Raw genomic sequence first — 16,942 nt, 5'->3', positions numbered from 1 at the left:
ATCCACATTCACCCAACCTAAGGTCTTTGTGGCAGCCACTGGGGGTGGGGGGAAGGTGTACTAATGGTTCCAGAGATATATGCATTGGGGCACAACAGATTAGGAAGCTATGGGTAAGGATACAACTGGCTATGAAACACACTTCAGTGTACTACTTAATGAGAAAATAAAATTTCCTAACTTCCTTCTGTGAATTTTTTGTTATTTCTGATACAGACACATCAACACAATAATTGAATATTATCCATTAAAACTGCAATGTGGCAATAAAGACATATGCTAACTAAATCTGAGCAATGTTGTAAAACTTCTTTCAAGCTACTTCCTGTATCTGGGATATACCTCAGTTCCTGAAAGGTTTATGAGAATGCTCAAGATGCCAAAAATCCATTAGCAGTATGAAATGATTGCCTTTTGGATTTTACTGCTCACTGCAACCTCTCAGGACCAAGTGCTTGAAATAAGCACAATTAAAATTTTAATCAGTCCCACATACTTGTAGAAAGGGCAGAAGATTTTCCTGATGATGATAACAACATTAAGTCATAATAACTACAATGAAAACTATGTCAAAAGAAAAATACCAGTTGTTCTCGGTTGAGCCTGCTTCTTTGTGGTCCATCAGGAACTTCATATTTTTCTTCCTGTTCACAAGTTTTACTTTGTAGACATGCTTTTACCCCTGGCCAAAAAAAAAGACACACACACACAAAAAGGGATACAAGCAAAGTTTAGTATCAAATGATCATTATTTCTCTTTCATTGAAATTAGGCAATTTACCTAAGAGGTTTTTCTCTTTCATGGCTGCTGTAAGTTTTATTCTGAAACAGAAACAGGAACCTTACTTATGGCAAAACAAACTGTAATAAAATTGGTCTTCCATTCAAAGAACATATAAGAAATCTTTCTGGGAATTAAGTAAATGGAGTTAGTCCTGAACATTAACTAATTTTAATCTTCTGAAAAATCTAAATCAATACACTTTGAAATGCAAGAATAAAAGTCTACATTTTTACTTATAGCAATTACACCAATAAAGGTGAATATACAGTCTATCATTCAGTCCACTCTACAATAACCTGAACTGCATATTTATCACCTGCACTGTTCATTTTGACAAGTCAGGTCTGAACTCCTAGAAATGATCTGACATTAAGGAAAGTGCTTTAGTGCACAGCCAGCCACATAACAGGGGCTCAACAGTATTCATTATTAAGTAGAGCCTGCAACACATTTGGTACTTAACAGGTACACACTTAAAGTTGCTAGTCTACAGATGATTTAGTTTGGCTTCAAAGGAAAAAGGAACATTCTTCTGCTAGTTTGGATAAGTGTGTTAACAGTTTTGGTTTAAAAAGCAAGAGTAGGGGTGGGCGCTGTGGTGTAACAGGTAAAGCCACACCTGCAGCACCGGCATCCTATATGGGACCAGTTTGAGTCCCGGCAGCTCAACTTCCGATCCAGCTCTCTGCTATTGCCTGGGAAAGCAGTGGCTCCTGGCTTCGGATCGGGATAGCTCCAGCTGTTGCAGCCAATTGGGGAGTGAACCAGTGGTTGGAAGATCTCTCTCTCTCTCTCTCTCTGCCTCTCCTCTCAATGTGTAACTCTGACTTTCAAATAAATAAATAAATAAATATTTAAAAATGATAATAAAAAAAAAGCAAAAGTGACAGAGATAGCTCAGCCTGATACCATTTTAAAGTCATTCCATTAACTGGTTCCTGATCAGGGAAGCTCTATGAACAGCCATTAGCTAGCAGCCAGCACCAACTGCCTGGTTAAGCTCTAGAAATCATATGAGCCCTCAGGAATGCCCAGGACCAATCAAGGGTAGGGTGACAGTCAATTTAACCAAGAGGCCTCATCCTGAGATACTGACTGTCATCATCACTGATAAGACTTGGTGGCTCCCAAGTACTTGCTTTGAACTAATTAAAGTTTTAAGCTTCAATTTCCTTGCTTACTGAAAGAAAAAAGGAAAATAACAATACCACCTGAGTCACAAGGACTTCTGCAGATAAAATGCCAAGAAATGTTCTAGAAAATGGATACTATGATCAATTATTTCCAATCTAATAACACTGAGATTATGTTGCTCAAAAATGTCAGTTTAATCACTGAGAAAACTCCATGAGAGTAGGAACCATACATTATTCATTTACATATTCTTCAGCATCTAGCATACTTTCCCAAGGAACAGAAGCTTAATAGCAAAGGTTATTGGCAAAGTTGTAATAATAACTAGTGTCTTCATTGTCTATACAAAGGAAAAAGTTTTTATAAAATTCACTGAACTCCTAAGTATTTAAGAATTCCATGCAGGGAATGCATGGTAAGCCTAGTGGTCAAGGTGCTCACACTGCATATTGGGGTACCTGGTTTCAATTCCTGGTTCTGGCTCCTGCTTCCAGCTTCAAGTAATTGGGTTCCTACCACCCAGATGACACCTGGAATGAGCTTCCTGCTCCTGACTTCAACCCCAGCACAAACATAGCTTTGGTGGGCATTTGAGGAGTAAAGCAATGAACAGGATGTCTCCCTCTTATCTTTGTCTCTTGCCTCTCAAATAAGTAAAGATTAACCAAAGAACAGAATTCTGTCCATACAAATAAACAACTACACAGCAGCTGTAAGACTTCAGAGTTAAAAATCCAAAGCAATGAACAGGATGTCTCCCTCTTATCTTTGTCTCTTGCCTCTCAAATAAGTAAAGATTAACCAAAGAACAGAATTCTGTCCATACAAATAAACAACTACACAGCAGCTGTAAGACTTCAGAGTTAAAAATCCAAATTCACAACTATCTTAATGTAGTTTTGAATATCCAAATGTTACATCCTGCACCACTTGATATCCAATGCCTTAAAACTGAAGCAGAACAAATTTATGGCTGTATAAACATCTGCTTTCAACTGAGAATTAGACTATATGCTGGAAATATACTAACTTAATAGTATTTTGGAGAACTCTTGAAAAATACCAGTGATAAAATTTTGCCCAGCCTTTCCCTACTTAATTCAGCACTGGAATCACACAAACACAGAAAAATCACTAGTCTGTAAACTACGCATATGCCTGTACAAGGGCTCCTATATAAACTGAACCAACAGGCAATCTCCTTCAAGTACCAGAATAAGAACTGATCTGACAGAAACTGATTCACTGTCTATGAGTAAGAAAGGGCCTCCTGACCAGTAATTATGATAGAGAGGAAAAGCTGATTCTAGGTAAGACAAAAAAAGTCTTTGTCTTCCTCAGGGTACCAGTCCACTTTAGAAGCAGAACTTGAGATAACCATTCTGAAAGTTTCTTCTCTATTATACCAAAGTGACAACATAATAAAGCTTCATCTCATGCTACATGATATATGAGTCCATCTGCAGAATCTGGAAACGCTGCTATCTTTTGAAGAAAAAATCGTGTTTAAGCTCTATTTATTAAATGCATTTTATTTATTCCAACAATCCCACAATACTTAATTTGAAAATGTACAGAATGATATAATTTAGTAGAAAAGACTAAATATCTAGTTGAAATCTTTTGTTTAATAGATCCAGAAAGTCAAGTGCAAAAACATGAAGTGAGCTTCTAAGATCACAGATAATAATGGCAAAGTTGATGCTCTCCACTCCCTAAGACAACAGTGTCCCACCTCTGTTCTCGCTGTATCCTAGTTATTGAGACATGCTAGGTACAACAGGAATTTTAGTCTCTATTAATCAAAAGGGAGGGCCCACTAATTTTTTGTATTCCTAAACCTTCAGTAAAATTATCTGAATGCTTATTTTGTTTTTTAAAAACAAGGCTACGATTAATTTTAAATGAAATTTTATTCTTTATTTCCTAACAATTAAAACCCATTATCAAATTTTATTTTTCTAGCATATTCGCACTTATGTTTAAAGATATTAAGGACATCATTGAGACAGTTTCAAGTCTCAACATATGATGGCAAAAGAAACTTCCTACTTTTGTACAGAGAGTGAAAGAACCTGATAGATTTGAATTTCTGTTACAGAGTCAATTAGGGAACAAAAGTCAAGGGTTACAGTTAAACATGAGTAAGTTCATAGTTTTCAGATTCAGCTTTTCTGGTTCTTCCAATTTAAAAATGGCTAACTTCTTGAAGAATAACAGCTATGGGAGCAGACTGGGTTTGTTGAAGATAATAAAAAATATTTTATACTTAACATTTCTTTCAAATAAGTTAAAAGCAAAATCCATTTTTTTGAATAAAAGTGTTTCAATGCAAAGTTGTTTCTGGAAACTATATAATTTTTAAAAATATTGTATCATAAATTTAAAAGAGCTAGCAATTAAATATTCTGGAGGCATTAGTGATTTAAATGTATTACAGTAGTGAGACTCAAAAATACTAGTAAGACATGAAATAGAGTTTTAGTTCTTTATATTTCTGATATTGAGCAAATATAAAAAGAAACTATTAAGTATTAAAAGAAAAGAGTAGGGCCGGCACCGTGGCTCAATAGGCTAATCCTCTGCCTGCGGTGCCAGCACACCGGGTTCTAGTCCTGGTTGGGGCGCCAGATTCTGTCCCGGTTGCCCTTCTTCCAGGCCAGCTCTCTGCTGTGGCCCGGGAGTGCAGTGGAGGATGGCCCAAGTGCTTGGGCCCTGCACCCGCATGGGAGACCAGGAGAAGCACCTGGCTCCTGGCTTCGGATCAGCACAGTGCACCACCCGCAGCAGCCATTGGAGAGTGAACCAACGGTAAAGGAAGACCTTTCTCTCTGTCTCTCTCTCTCACTGTCCACCCTGCCTGCCTGCCAAAAAAAAAAAAAACCAAAAAACAAACAAAACAAAACAAAACAAAACAAAACAGTAGAATATCACTAGGAAAATATGGAGCATCAAGATGTTGTTTTATTGTTATTTCACTGGGCACAAATGAGTAGAATGTAACATTTTACTTAGCTGTGTATAAATTCATTCTTCAAATAGTTTTAAGTTCTTTAAAAAAAAAAAAAAGATTTTTTTTATTTATTTGAAAGGCAGTTACAGGGAGGAAGAGACAAAGGGAGAGACCTTCTATCTGCTGGTTCACTCCCCAGATGGCCTGGGCTAGGCCAGGCTGAAGCCAGGAGCCTGGAACACCATCCAGGTCCCCCATATAGGTGACAGGGGCCCAAGCACTTGACCATATTCTGTTTCCCTTTAAGACCTTTAAGCAAAACTCGGGGTCAACATTGTGGCACGGCAGGTAAGGCAGCCACTTGCGACACTGGCATCCACTTCCAATCCAGTTCCCTGCTAATACACCTGGGAAAACAGCAGAAGATGGCCCAGGTACTTGGGTTCCTATACTTACGTCAGAGACCTGTAAGAAGTTTCTGGTTTTGGTCTGGCCCAGCCTACCCCCAGCCTTTGCTGCCATCTGCAAAGTAAACCAGAGGATGGAAGATCTCTGTCTCTTCCTCTTTCTCTATAACTATGCATCTCAAAATCTTCAAAAGACAAAACTCACTTCTCATATTTTCGGTAGTGAAGAACAGAGCAGTTGTAAATATGTGAAACGTTTATACCCTGAGCAGAATGTATCATAATGTGATTATGTATACCCTTTGTAGTGCTCTGAAAATTTTAATTTCCTTAAGTTTAAAATAAAATACTCATTGGGATGGATGTTTGACCTATCAGCCGAGATACTTGTAGCCCAAATCAGAGTGCCTGGGTTCAATTCTTGGCTCCAACTCCTAATTACACCTTCCCATCAATGGAGATCCTGGGAGGCAGCAGGTGATAAATAATTGAGTCCATACCACCCACATGGGAAACCTGATCTGAGTTCCAATGTCCTGGCTTCGTTTCTGACCCAGGTCCAGTTGTTGTGGGCATCTGGGGAGTGCACCAATAGATGGGGTCTCTATCTTTTTTTCTTTCAAAAACAAAAATAAATAAAGTATTCATTATTGTAAAGCTAACTGAAGGAACTTAAAAGAAGACATTTTTAAAAGGCTAGAAAACCAATGGTAAAATCATACACAAGTACTTTTTGGTTAAAGAGAGAAGAAAAAGTCTAAAGTCTAATTTATTCCATTTTTTTTTTACCTTTTTATCTTTAAATGACCAAGCATATAATCATTGGTTCTAAGGAAAGACCTTCTTAAAAATGACTATGGTAACAGCTGCTATCTGTAATCTAAGTACCTGTATCTTTCCCCAAATCCAGCAAGACTGGCACAAAGTTTGTTACTGGCAAGTCATGTTCTATAAAGACATGAACACTAAGTTCATGAATACTGATCTACTGCTCGGAAAGGGAACACAGGGTTAGGCTCCTGTGAGCATTTTGTTAACTAATCCATATTAAACTCTCTTTTGTTTGTTTTTTTATGTTTATTTAACCTAAATAAAGTGTACTTTATTTTGTATATATTGTTGATTCATTAGAATTAAATTTGGGGCCAACAACACAACTTAGGCCTTAACATAGCTCAAGGAACAGAAGGATTTTTTCCAAAAGCCACATCATAGTTTTCTTGAGCTCAGGAACTCTAGACAGACATTTAGAGGTCATTTTAAACAGTAAAATCACCAACAAAAATGCAAAAACGTGGCTCTGACAGGTCCTGAACACTCACTCACAGGATGAGAGCTGAAAAAGGGAAGCAGTTTCACCTCAGCTGTGAACACAAATTCTTTGTGCAACACAAATTATTTGCTACTTTGCACATGCCTACAAAAGTTTCAATACAGACTCTGGGGATTACAAAAAACTTTTAGCAAGTAAGCAAAATCACAAATACAGAACTCACAAAAAATGAGGATTTACTGTGTTTTATTTCCATTTCAAGGAAGGGAACGGGAATGCAAAGAAGTTAACTTGCTTAAAATCACTGAGCTATTAAATAGCAGAAAGGGAATTTGACTCCTTCAGTGTACTTTTCTAAAGCCTATGCATTGTACACTAAAATATAACATTCTGGTATATAAGATAAATTTTGGGTCTGTGAGGCATGAATATGTCAAATATTTTCAGGAGATGATGCTTAATATATAACAGTCAAAAGTTTTAACAACTAAGTATTCATCACTACAAAATCGGAGCTTTGTCTAGATGCTGACTTCTCTTAATTTGGGGCTATTAATGTATACTCAGATCCAACACTCATGCCCAAGATAGCTGTAATCCCCTATTCCTGCAATTCTTAATTCTTAGTTTTGCCTGTGCTTCCATTCAATTACAAAGGTACTTCAAAAAGTTCATGGAAAAAGGAATTAAAAGGAAAGTTTATTGTGGTGCAATTTGACATTCACGCATAGCTTTACATAATATGCTTTTACCATAACCCTCCCTTTATTTTTGAGTTATTTATTTGAAAGTCAGAGTTACACAGAGACAGTGAGAGACAGAGATCTTCCACTTGCTGCTTCATTCTGCAGATGGCCATAACAACCTGAGCTGGGCAAGGCCAAAGCCAGGATCCAGGAACTTCATCCAGGTCTCCCACATGGGTGGCAGGGGCCCATAGTCTTGGGCCACCTTTGGCTGCTTTCCCAGGTGCACCAGCAGAGAGCTGGATTGGAAGTGGAACAGCTGGGACTCGAACTAGTACCCATATGGGATGTTGGCACTATAAGCAGCAGTTAAAACCACTACGCTATCGTGCTGGCCCCAGCATAAACTTTTTAAAAAAGACTTATTTGAAGGTGAAGTGACAGAGAATGAGGAAGAAACAGAGGTATATCTTCCATCCACTAGTTTATTCCCTAAATGCTTGCAATAGCCAGGGTTTGGCCAGCTAGATGTTGGGACCCAGGAACACACATGTGGGTCCTCATGTGGGTGACAGGGATCCAAGTATTTGGAGCACATCATTTGCTGCCTTAGCAGGCCCATCAGCAGGAAGCTAGATTGGAAGTGTAGGAAATGAGACTGAAAACTGGCACTGTGGCACAGGATGCAAGCAGCCCAAGTGGTGGCTTAACCTGCAGTACCACAATTCTGGCCCTTCCATGAACTTTTTGAAGATGCTTCACATCCCTTGCCACATACATCTTTTATTACAATAATCATATTCACACAAGTTTGCTAAGCAGAACTTCTAAATCCTACTATTCTCACTTAGAAACATTCTACACAGATTCTTGGTTTTACATAGAATTAAGTATGTTTTAAAATAACAATTTAAAAAAAATGCTCACTACATGAAAAACCTATTTTTCTAATGAACCTACTATTAAAATATTTTACTGTATACTGAAACTCAAATACTGTATACTGAGACTCGAAATTTCTGACTACATCAAAATATCAAAGTAGAAACATTGCCATTATGCTGGTATATCATATACAGTGTTTCCCACTAAACACCAATCCAAAAGATAGCAGCAATCTGGTGAATTCATAGCTTTATACAAGCTCATTATTTACATGTACATGCAGTTCCCAACTTAAATCTCTTGGAGCACACATAACATTATCTTTAGAAGAATGGCTATGCCAGCAGGAACACTGAACACTCCAATGATTAACTACTGTGTCAGCTGAGGGGCTAATGGCTAATTATAGGCAAAAGTAAATGGCTTATTTACTTGTGGCTACTTGTCCATTTCAGGGGTTTATGTGCTGATAACTTAAGCTCACACACAGGTAACACACTAAAATGTTAACTATTGATACAGATGAATGTGCAGGTTTTTGTACACCAACAGAATTTGCCTTAATAGACCAGACACTAGAGTTTAAAGGTATGGCAACAAGAGAAATAAAATGGTAGATACCACCCTTGACACTTCATTGGAAGGAACAAATGCTTCTGTAATGTGAGCATGCCTCAATTTATACAATGTTTGGCTCTATTGCAGCTGTTCAAGGTTTCTATAAAGGAAGGCAGAGGGGCCAGCATGGTGGTGTAGTGGTTAAAGTCACTGCCTACGACGCCAACATCCCAAATGGGTGCTGGTTCAAGTCCTGGGTGCTCCATTTCTAATCTACCTCCCTGCTGATGTGCTTGGGAAAGCAACAGAAGATAGCCCAAGTGCCTGGGCCCCTACAACCATGTAGAAAACCAGGAAGAAACTTCTGACTCCTGGCTTTGGCCTGGCCCAGCCCCAGCTGTTGTGGCCATTTGCGTGGCAAACAAGCAGATGGAAGATCTCTGTTTCTCCCTCCCGCCCCCCAACCCCATGTGCAACTCAGACTTTCAAATAAATAAAATAGATCTTTCTATTAAAATAAAAAGGAAGGCAGAAAACTCCATTGCTCTAATTACAATTACTAAGCTGCACAATTACATTCCTCTGATATTCTCTTATTCCTACTAATAATTTGTCAGCTTCCTATGCCACCTAATCTCAAGTAAAGACTGAAAGCTTTTCTTCATGTCCCCAGAAAACTAAGGAACAGTTTCTAGGGCTACAGAAACATGTTGGAATATTGACACTGCATTTTATTAAAGTTGTCACAGCATAGGAAATCCTAAGAATTTCTTGAAAGTTGAGAGTGACAGCTACTCCTAAGGTTGCAACTTGAATGCCTACATGGACCAAAGAGAATCCAGAAGCCCTAAAAGATTTTAAGTGGCTTTTCCAATGATACAACTGAACAAAAACTAAACCAGCTTCTGATTCCTAGGTCAGTCTTTTAAAAACCCTTTACCTAGCTGTAAAAACAAAGCGTCTAAGGAAACACCAGCCATTCTCTACTCACATTTAATATATTTTATTTTAAATTATGTTACCAGTTAATAGACAAATAGAATAGTTATGAGAAATTAGCCAGAGGGGATTAAGATGGTAGAGTAGGGAGAGAGTTTACTGCTCTAGTCTAGAAGGCAGTTTAAAAAAAAAGTGGAAAGTGTGCAGTCTCAGGGAAGAGTTGGGGAGAAAACAAACAGCAGAGGAAACTCTAAGCAAATTGGAGAGACACAGTGGAAATATGTGGAGGGCAAGGACATGCACAACACAGGACCCCAGCAGCCGAGAGCCTCTGCACCAGCATTGGAGAGTGAAGTGAGACCAAACTGCAGCAGCCCAGGCCACTGGAGAAAAAGCTGCCGAAAGAGCCTAGAGAGAATTTGGCTTGGAGCCCCATGGGGGATAGTGTACCTGCAAGGATAGTGTACCTACAAAACTGGAGGAGAAAGAACAAAGTGGAGGCACATTTTCTCTCTCCCCAATCACCCTGCAATTGCGTCCTGTTACAAGCTGACAGAGACCAGGCGCCGTTTTGGACATACATAACAGCTGCACTAGCTTGTGTCCAAACCCAGCAAACAGCCAAGTGGAGTCTCCTGAGTCTGGTGAGGAGAATAGATAGGGGGCTGGGTGCTCATGACTGTGGGAAGCTTGTGTGTGGGGGCTGTGAAAACAGAGAGGCTGCGTGGGAGGACTCAGGGTATGGCTAGAACTTTGGGCAGTCACTGTGCGAGATTCCACAGGATCGGGGCTCTCTGGTTACCTGGTGAGGGACATTGCTGGGGATCTGAGTGTACACTGAGGACTGCACAGAGCCTTTGTGTGGTCCTTGTGGCAGAGAAGATGAATAATATACCCACTGGAGATACTGCCCAAGCACTGGTCTCCTTTGAGGAGAGGAGCTCAGCTGAGTCTATGCTAACAGACAAGAACAAATCTCCCCTATGATAAAAAACAAACAAACAAAAATAAGAGATTCACCAGGCCAAACCTGGGTGTGACACCTTGGACATGCCCTTCACTCTGGAGCACTGATCAGTTCTTTGGCCACACTTACCACACACCTCTAGGTATTCCCTGAAAGCAGACACTCCACTAGTCCACATATAGTCCAAAGATAAAATACACCACAGCAAAAAATCAAAGAAGAAACCAGCAAATGCTGAATTATAAACCCATGATTTCAAGAAACAAGAATAAGGAAAGCAACATGATGCCCCTAAAAGAACACAACACTTCAATACTAGATTGTGAAGATGATGATATTGAAGAAATGCCAGAAATGGATTTAAAAAATAGATCACAGGATTAGTTAGAAGTAAGCAAATGCAAATTCCTGAACTAATGAAATCTATACATAACAAGAAAGAAAATTTCTCCCATGAAATTGAGATGAAGAATTGGACTTAACAGATGTCTACAGAACTTTTCATTGTACAGTTGCAGAATACACATTCTTCTCAGCAGTGGATGGAACCTTCTCTAGGATTGACCACAAACTAGGTCATAAAGCAAGTCTCAGCGAATTCAAAGAAATCGAAATCATACCATGCATCTCCTCTCACCACAATGCAATGAAGCTGGAAATAAGCAACTCAGGAGTCTGTAGAACATATGCAAACGCATGGAGACTGAACAACATGCTCCTGATAGAACAGTGAGTCACAGAAGAAATCAAAAGAAAACAAAAAATTTCTGGATAAATGAAGAGACAATGCAACATATCAAAACTTATGGGATACAGCAAAAGCACTGTTAAGAGGAAAGTTTATAGCAATAGGTGCCTACATCAAGAAATTGGAAAGGCACCAAATAAATGAGCTATCAATGCATCCCAAGGATCTAGAAAAACACAGCAAACCAAACCCAAAACTAGTGGGAGAAAAGAAACAATTAAAATTAGAGAAGAAATCAACAAAATTGAAACAAAAAAAAAATACAAAAGATCAGCAAAAGAGCTGTTTTTTTTAAAAAATAACAAAATTGACACACCATTGGCTCAACTAACCAAGAAAAGGGGAGAGAAGACCCAAATCAATGAAATTAGAGATGAAAAGGAAATGCAACAACAGATACCACAGAAATTTAAAAAAATTATCAGAAATTACTACAAAGAGCTATATGCCAAAAAACTGGGAAACCTAGAAGAAATGAATAGATTCTTAGACACATACAATCTACCTAAATTGAGCCTTGAAGACACAGAAAAACCTAAACAGACCCATTATCAAGATGAAAAATGAATCAGTAATAAAGTCCCTCCCAACAAAGGAAAGCACAAGACCAGATGGCTTCACTGCTGAATTCTACCAGACATTTAAAGAAGAACTAACTTAACTTCTTCTCAAGTTATTCAAAACCACTAAAACAGAGGGAATACTCCCAAAATCCAGAAAAGACACAACAAAGAAAGAGAACTGCAGATCAATTTCCCTGATAAACATAGACAAAAAACCCCAGAGGAACAGGCAATCAAAGCCAAAATTAAAAAATAGGATTATATCAATTTAAGAAGCTTCTGTACTGCAAAAGAAACACTCAAGAAAGTGAACAGGCAAGTGACAGAATGGGAGAAATTATTTGCAAGCTATGCAACTGATAAAGGATTAACATATTATATATATATTTAAGTAGATTAAAACAGAATATATAAAGATAACAAGAAACTATTAACTACTCATTGAAAGCTACCTCTTAAAATTAAACCAAACAATATTTGCTTTTCACATTCAATTTTTTTTTTATTTTGAAAGATACATTTATTTAGAGACAGAGTTATACAGGGAGAGACAGAAATATCTTGTATTTGCTGGTTCACTGAGCCAAAATGACCAAAACAGCCAGGGCTAGGCCGGGCCAAAGCCAGGAGTTTCTTCCAGATCTCCCAAGTGAGTGGATAAGGCCCATGTACTTGTGTCATCCTCTGCTGCTTTCCCAGGAGTATTAGCAGGGAGCTGGATTAGAAGAGGAGCAACCAAGACTTGAAGTGGTGCCCATATGGGATGGAATTCCAGGTTCCTGGATTTAGCACAGGCCTCTGACCACTGTGGCTATTTGGGGAGTAAACCAGTAGATATGAGATCTTTCTATGTCTTCCCCTCTTTCTCTATAACTCTACCTTTCAAATAAATAAATCTTTCAAAAAATATATATACATCAATGGATATATGTTGTCATTTTAGTTTTATAAACCTTGATGATGCTCATGGTTTTATATTAAACTTCTTCACTATATCATTCTCTAGACAGGGAAAAATGGTCATAGAATTGACTGAAGGTAAGAAAAAAGTATTTTTGAATAAATAGTTATACACAAATAATTAGAGAATATGATTAAGACAGAATTAAGCTTCCAGGTGAAGATCTGTTAATGTCCAAAGAAGGGTTACCTACATAAAAGGCAATTGAATTTCCTCACTTTTCAAAAGCTAGCATACAGTACAAATCTATATTTTGAAGAACTGCTATTCTAGAGCTACAGGCTATTTGTAAGTGAAACAGCACTAAAAATCAGAATGATTACACTCTCAGTCAAATAAATGTTGTTTAAAAAATTAAAATGTAGAATCAAACATCACTCTATGTCAAATAGCCCTAATAAATATGTTGTTAGATCCAAACTAGGAATTTATGCCACTCAAATTTAGCAGTAGCTAACTAAAATAAACACTGCAGAATTTCTTTTCTGTGTCTATTAAAAAATCACTCAATATAAAAGTATTTTTGCAGAAGTTTTATATTAGGTTTTTTTTAATAACATAGACTATGATAATATTGAATTTTAAATAAAAGGAAAAGCACCATAGGAAACCTTCTACCACACTGACAAAAATGGAAAAACAACTTATAAAACCATTGTAGTTTTTAAAAATTGAGTTGTGAATAAAACCCTAAAGCAACAAGCCCAGTTTACAAAATTTCACAGCAAAGAGTAAAAAGACATTGAAATGAAGGCTGAAAATATAAATGTAACATAACAGAATATTCTACTCAGGCCGGCGCCGTGGCTCAATAGGCTAATCCTCCACCTTGCGGCGCCGGCACACTGGGTTCTAGTCCCGGTCGGGGCGCCGGATTCTGTCCCGGTTGCCCCTCTTCCAGGCCAGCCCTCTGCTGTGGCCAGGGAGTGCAGTGGAGGATGGCCCAGGTGCTTGGGCCCTGCACCCCATGGGAGACCAGGAAAAGCACCTGGCTCCTGGCTCCTGCCATCGGATCAGCGCGGTGCGCCGGCTGCAGCGGCGGCCATTGGAGGGTGAACCAACGGCAAAAAGGAAGACCTTTCTCTCTCTGTCTCTCTCTCTCACTGTCCACTCTGCCTGTCAAAAAAAAAAAAAAAAAAAAAAAAAGAATATTCTACTCATACCATCGTATACATCTACATTTGGGGTATCACAGAAAATACTGACACAGTATTTTAAATTTTGTGAATTCATATTAAAACACGTATTATTATTTTGGCTAGCTTTTAAACCAACACTTGTTGAAAACATATGTCTTCATATGATGATACATTGAATTGATTTATTTTACTTAATGCATATTGAGAAACAAGTCAAATTCTTTGAGAAAAGTTTATGATAAAATTATCTTAGATAAAACTTAGGTATAAAAATCTTTTTTATAAGATTTTTGAACAAAGGTCCTTTAAACGTTTATGGAAATATATAATTAAAAGATAAGCTTATTTTGCTACAGAAATTGTTTTGAAATCTGAGCACTGTTTTCTACAATACACATTTTTCATAAACTTTTTCAAGAACTTTTGTATTCTGGATTTCCTTTTTTTAAATTTATTTGACAGGTAGAGTTATAGACAGTGAGAGAGAGACAGAGAGAAAGGTCTTCCTTTGGTTGCTTCACTCCCCAAATGGCTGCTATGGCTGGCACTGAGCGGATTTGAAGTCAGGAGCCTGGTGCTTCTTCCTGGTCTCCAACACAGGTGTGGGGCCTTTGCAAACACTTTAGCCATCCTCCACTGCCCTCCTGGGCCACAGCAGAAAGCTAGACTGGAAGAGGAGTAACCGGGACTAGAACCTGGCACCCATATGGGATGCCGGTGCTGCAGGCAGAGGATTAACCAAGTGAGCCACGGCGCCGGCCCCTCTGGATTTCCAAATATTTTTCATCAAAAACAAAGTCTCGACCTCAAATTTGATCATGAAGGTATCTATAGCTCTCTTCTTCCTGTAAAATGTAATATAAATATAATTCTGCGAAATAAATTTGACAAGACACAATGGCTGGTTCAACTGTATTCACTGAAGCCCTGTTAGAATATTCATGCTAAGCCCATAAATTGGCATTGCAAGATACTTTACATACATAACTGAAAATACCTAAGAAAGTCCTGGTTGCTTCCCATCAGATCCAGCTCCCTGATAATATGCCTGGCAAAGCAGACGAGGATGGCCTAAGCTCTTGGGCCCCTGCACCCACATGGAAAACCTGGAAGAAGCTGGCTCTTGTCCCCTGGCCAATGCAGCCGTCTGGGGAGTAAACCAGCAGATGGAAGATCTCTCTCTCTCTGTCTCTGTCTCTTCCTCTCTCTGTATAACTCTGACTTTCAAATAAACAAATACATCTTTAAAAAGAAAAATCAAATTGAGATGCCTGACACTGAGAGTAATGCAGAAAATGTGAAAGTAATATTCATACATATTAAGAAACAGTATTTCTGGGTTCTTGACTTCTTTTCACAAATACAGCAACCATATAAAATCCCATCTCAAACTTTGAACTTATTTCTCTGTGGATGATATATTACAAGATATGAGGATATGAACTTCAAGAAGAAGATCCATCCATCCTTTATCCTAAAATAATCATATATATTAGAGGGTGTTATTCACTACTGTGAGAATCATCAAATAGCACACTATTAAATCAGCTTGAGTCCATCAGTGATTCTATAAAAATGAAATGCCCAAGCCATTAAAGTGACAAACCTTACATCTCTTGAAGAAGGTAGATTTTTACAGAAATGAATCATGTGGACTGTATATGTAATGAAATGCCAGTTCACATATTCATAAGGATAAGACTCGAAGTGAAGTGGTAAATGTCTTAACATTCAAAATTTCACGTGCTTCTTTATTGCTGAGACCTTATTACTATGAAAATCTATTTCTTTCTGACCATTCATAAAGTCTCTGGCACAGGTTCAATACAAAGGCATCCATAATCATGGAAGCATTTTAAATGAGTTTTGTGAACACTGAGGTTCCATAGATTTGAAAGAGAAAAGAAAGTTCAAAAATAAGAGAGACAAGAAGAGAAACTTTTCTCCCAAGTATAAATGATCAATCAGTTCAATTATTCACCAAACTTCTCAAACTTTTTGCAGGAGGGACTAATGAGAGAGATTGATGTGAACAGGTGGAGTGGCACTGTCAGTCATGGTCACTTAGCTGGAGCACAGGGTATCAGTGGAAACCAGCATCACAAGAACAGAAGGGAAAGGGACACGAACACCAAATAGAATAGAAACAGTAATATAACTGAGTCATCGAACCACAGATTAGTTACATAATTAAGATATTGATCGATCAAGTATTCTACTGTTAAACCTTCAAAGCACAAAGCCATAAAAGCCGGGTTTTTTTTTTTAATTTTTTTTTTATTTTTTTTTTTGACAGGCAGAGTGGACAGTGAGAGAGAGAGACAGAGAGAAAGGTCTTCCTTTGCCGTTGGTTCACCCTCCAATGGCCGCCGCGGCCGGCGCGCTGCGGCCGGCGCACCGCGCTGATCCGATGGCAGGAGCCAGGAGCCAGGTGCTTTTCCTGGTCTCCCATGGGGTGCAGGGCCCAAGCACCTGGGCCATCCTCCACTGCACTCCCTGGCCACAGCAGAGGGCTGGCCTGGAAGAGGGGCAACCGGGACAGAATCCGGCGCCCCGACCGGGACTAGAACCCGGTGTGCCGGCGCCGCTAGGCGGAGGATTAGCCTAGTGAGCCGCGGCGCCGGCCAAAAGCCGGGTTTTTGTAAAAATGAATTTTAATCTACCATTGCTTCTCAATAAAAAAGTTTCAATAAAAACACTGACTATTCATTTATAACTTTTTAATTACATATTATTATAGTTACTAGAGATTACAAAGAATGCAGAGAAGTCCCAGAAAACCTTCCACCAGTATCTAATTTTAACACTTCCTATAACTATAGCATCATATCAACAAACTAACCTTTACACAATAACAGTTTCTTTCTATTGTAAATCTTAAAACAAATTCTAGGTTAAGAAAAGCAAACAAGTAATAGTAGGGAAGGTAAAAGAAGGTTTCTAAG

At 38.5% G+C, this 16,942-nt stretch overlaps 1 protein-coding gene across 6 annotated transcripts in view; it reads right to left on the bottom strand.

Annotated features, from left to right (window-relative positions):
- The window catches only part of BARD1 (BRCA1 associated RING domain 1), an 82,597-nt gene that overhangs the window by 4,241 nt on the left and 61,414 nt on the right, over window positions 1-16,942 (bottom strand). For all 6 annotated transcript variants that reach the window (XM_008259118.4, XM_017343084.3, XM_051848238.2 and 3 more), the window contains one exon: window positions 585-682. In XM_008259118.4, the coding sequence (XP_008257340.4) occupies window positions 585-682 (98 nt within the window). The remainder of the gene's footprint in view (window positions 1-584; window positions 683-16,942) is intronic.

This window comes from Oryctolagus cuniculus, chromosome 3 (genome assembly GCF_964237555.1).
Source record: "Oryctolagus cuniculus chromosome 3, mOryCun1.1, whole genome shotgun sequence".
NCBI lineage: Eukaryota > Metazoa > Chordata > Mammalia > Lagomorpha > Leporidae > Oryctolagus > Oryctolagus cuniculus.
Note: the sequence above shows the minus strand (reverse complement) of the source record. Positions and strands in the feature narration are given on the sequence as shown.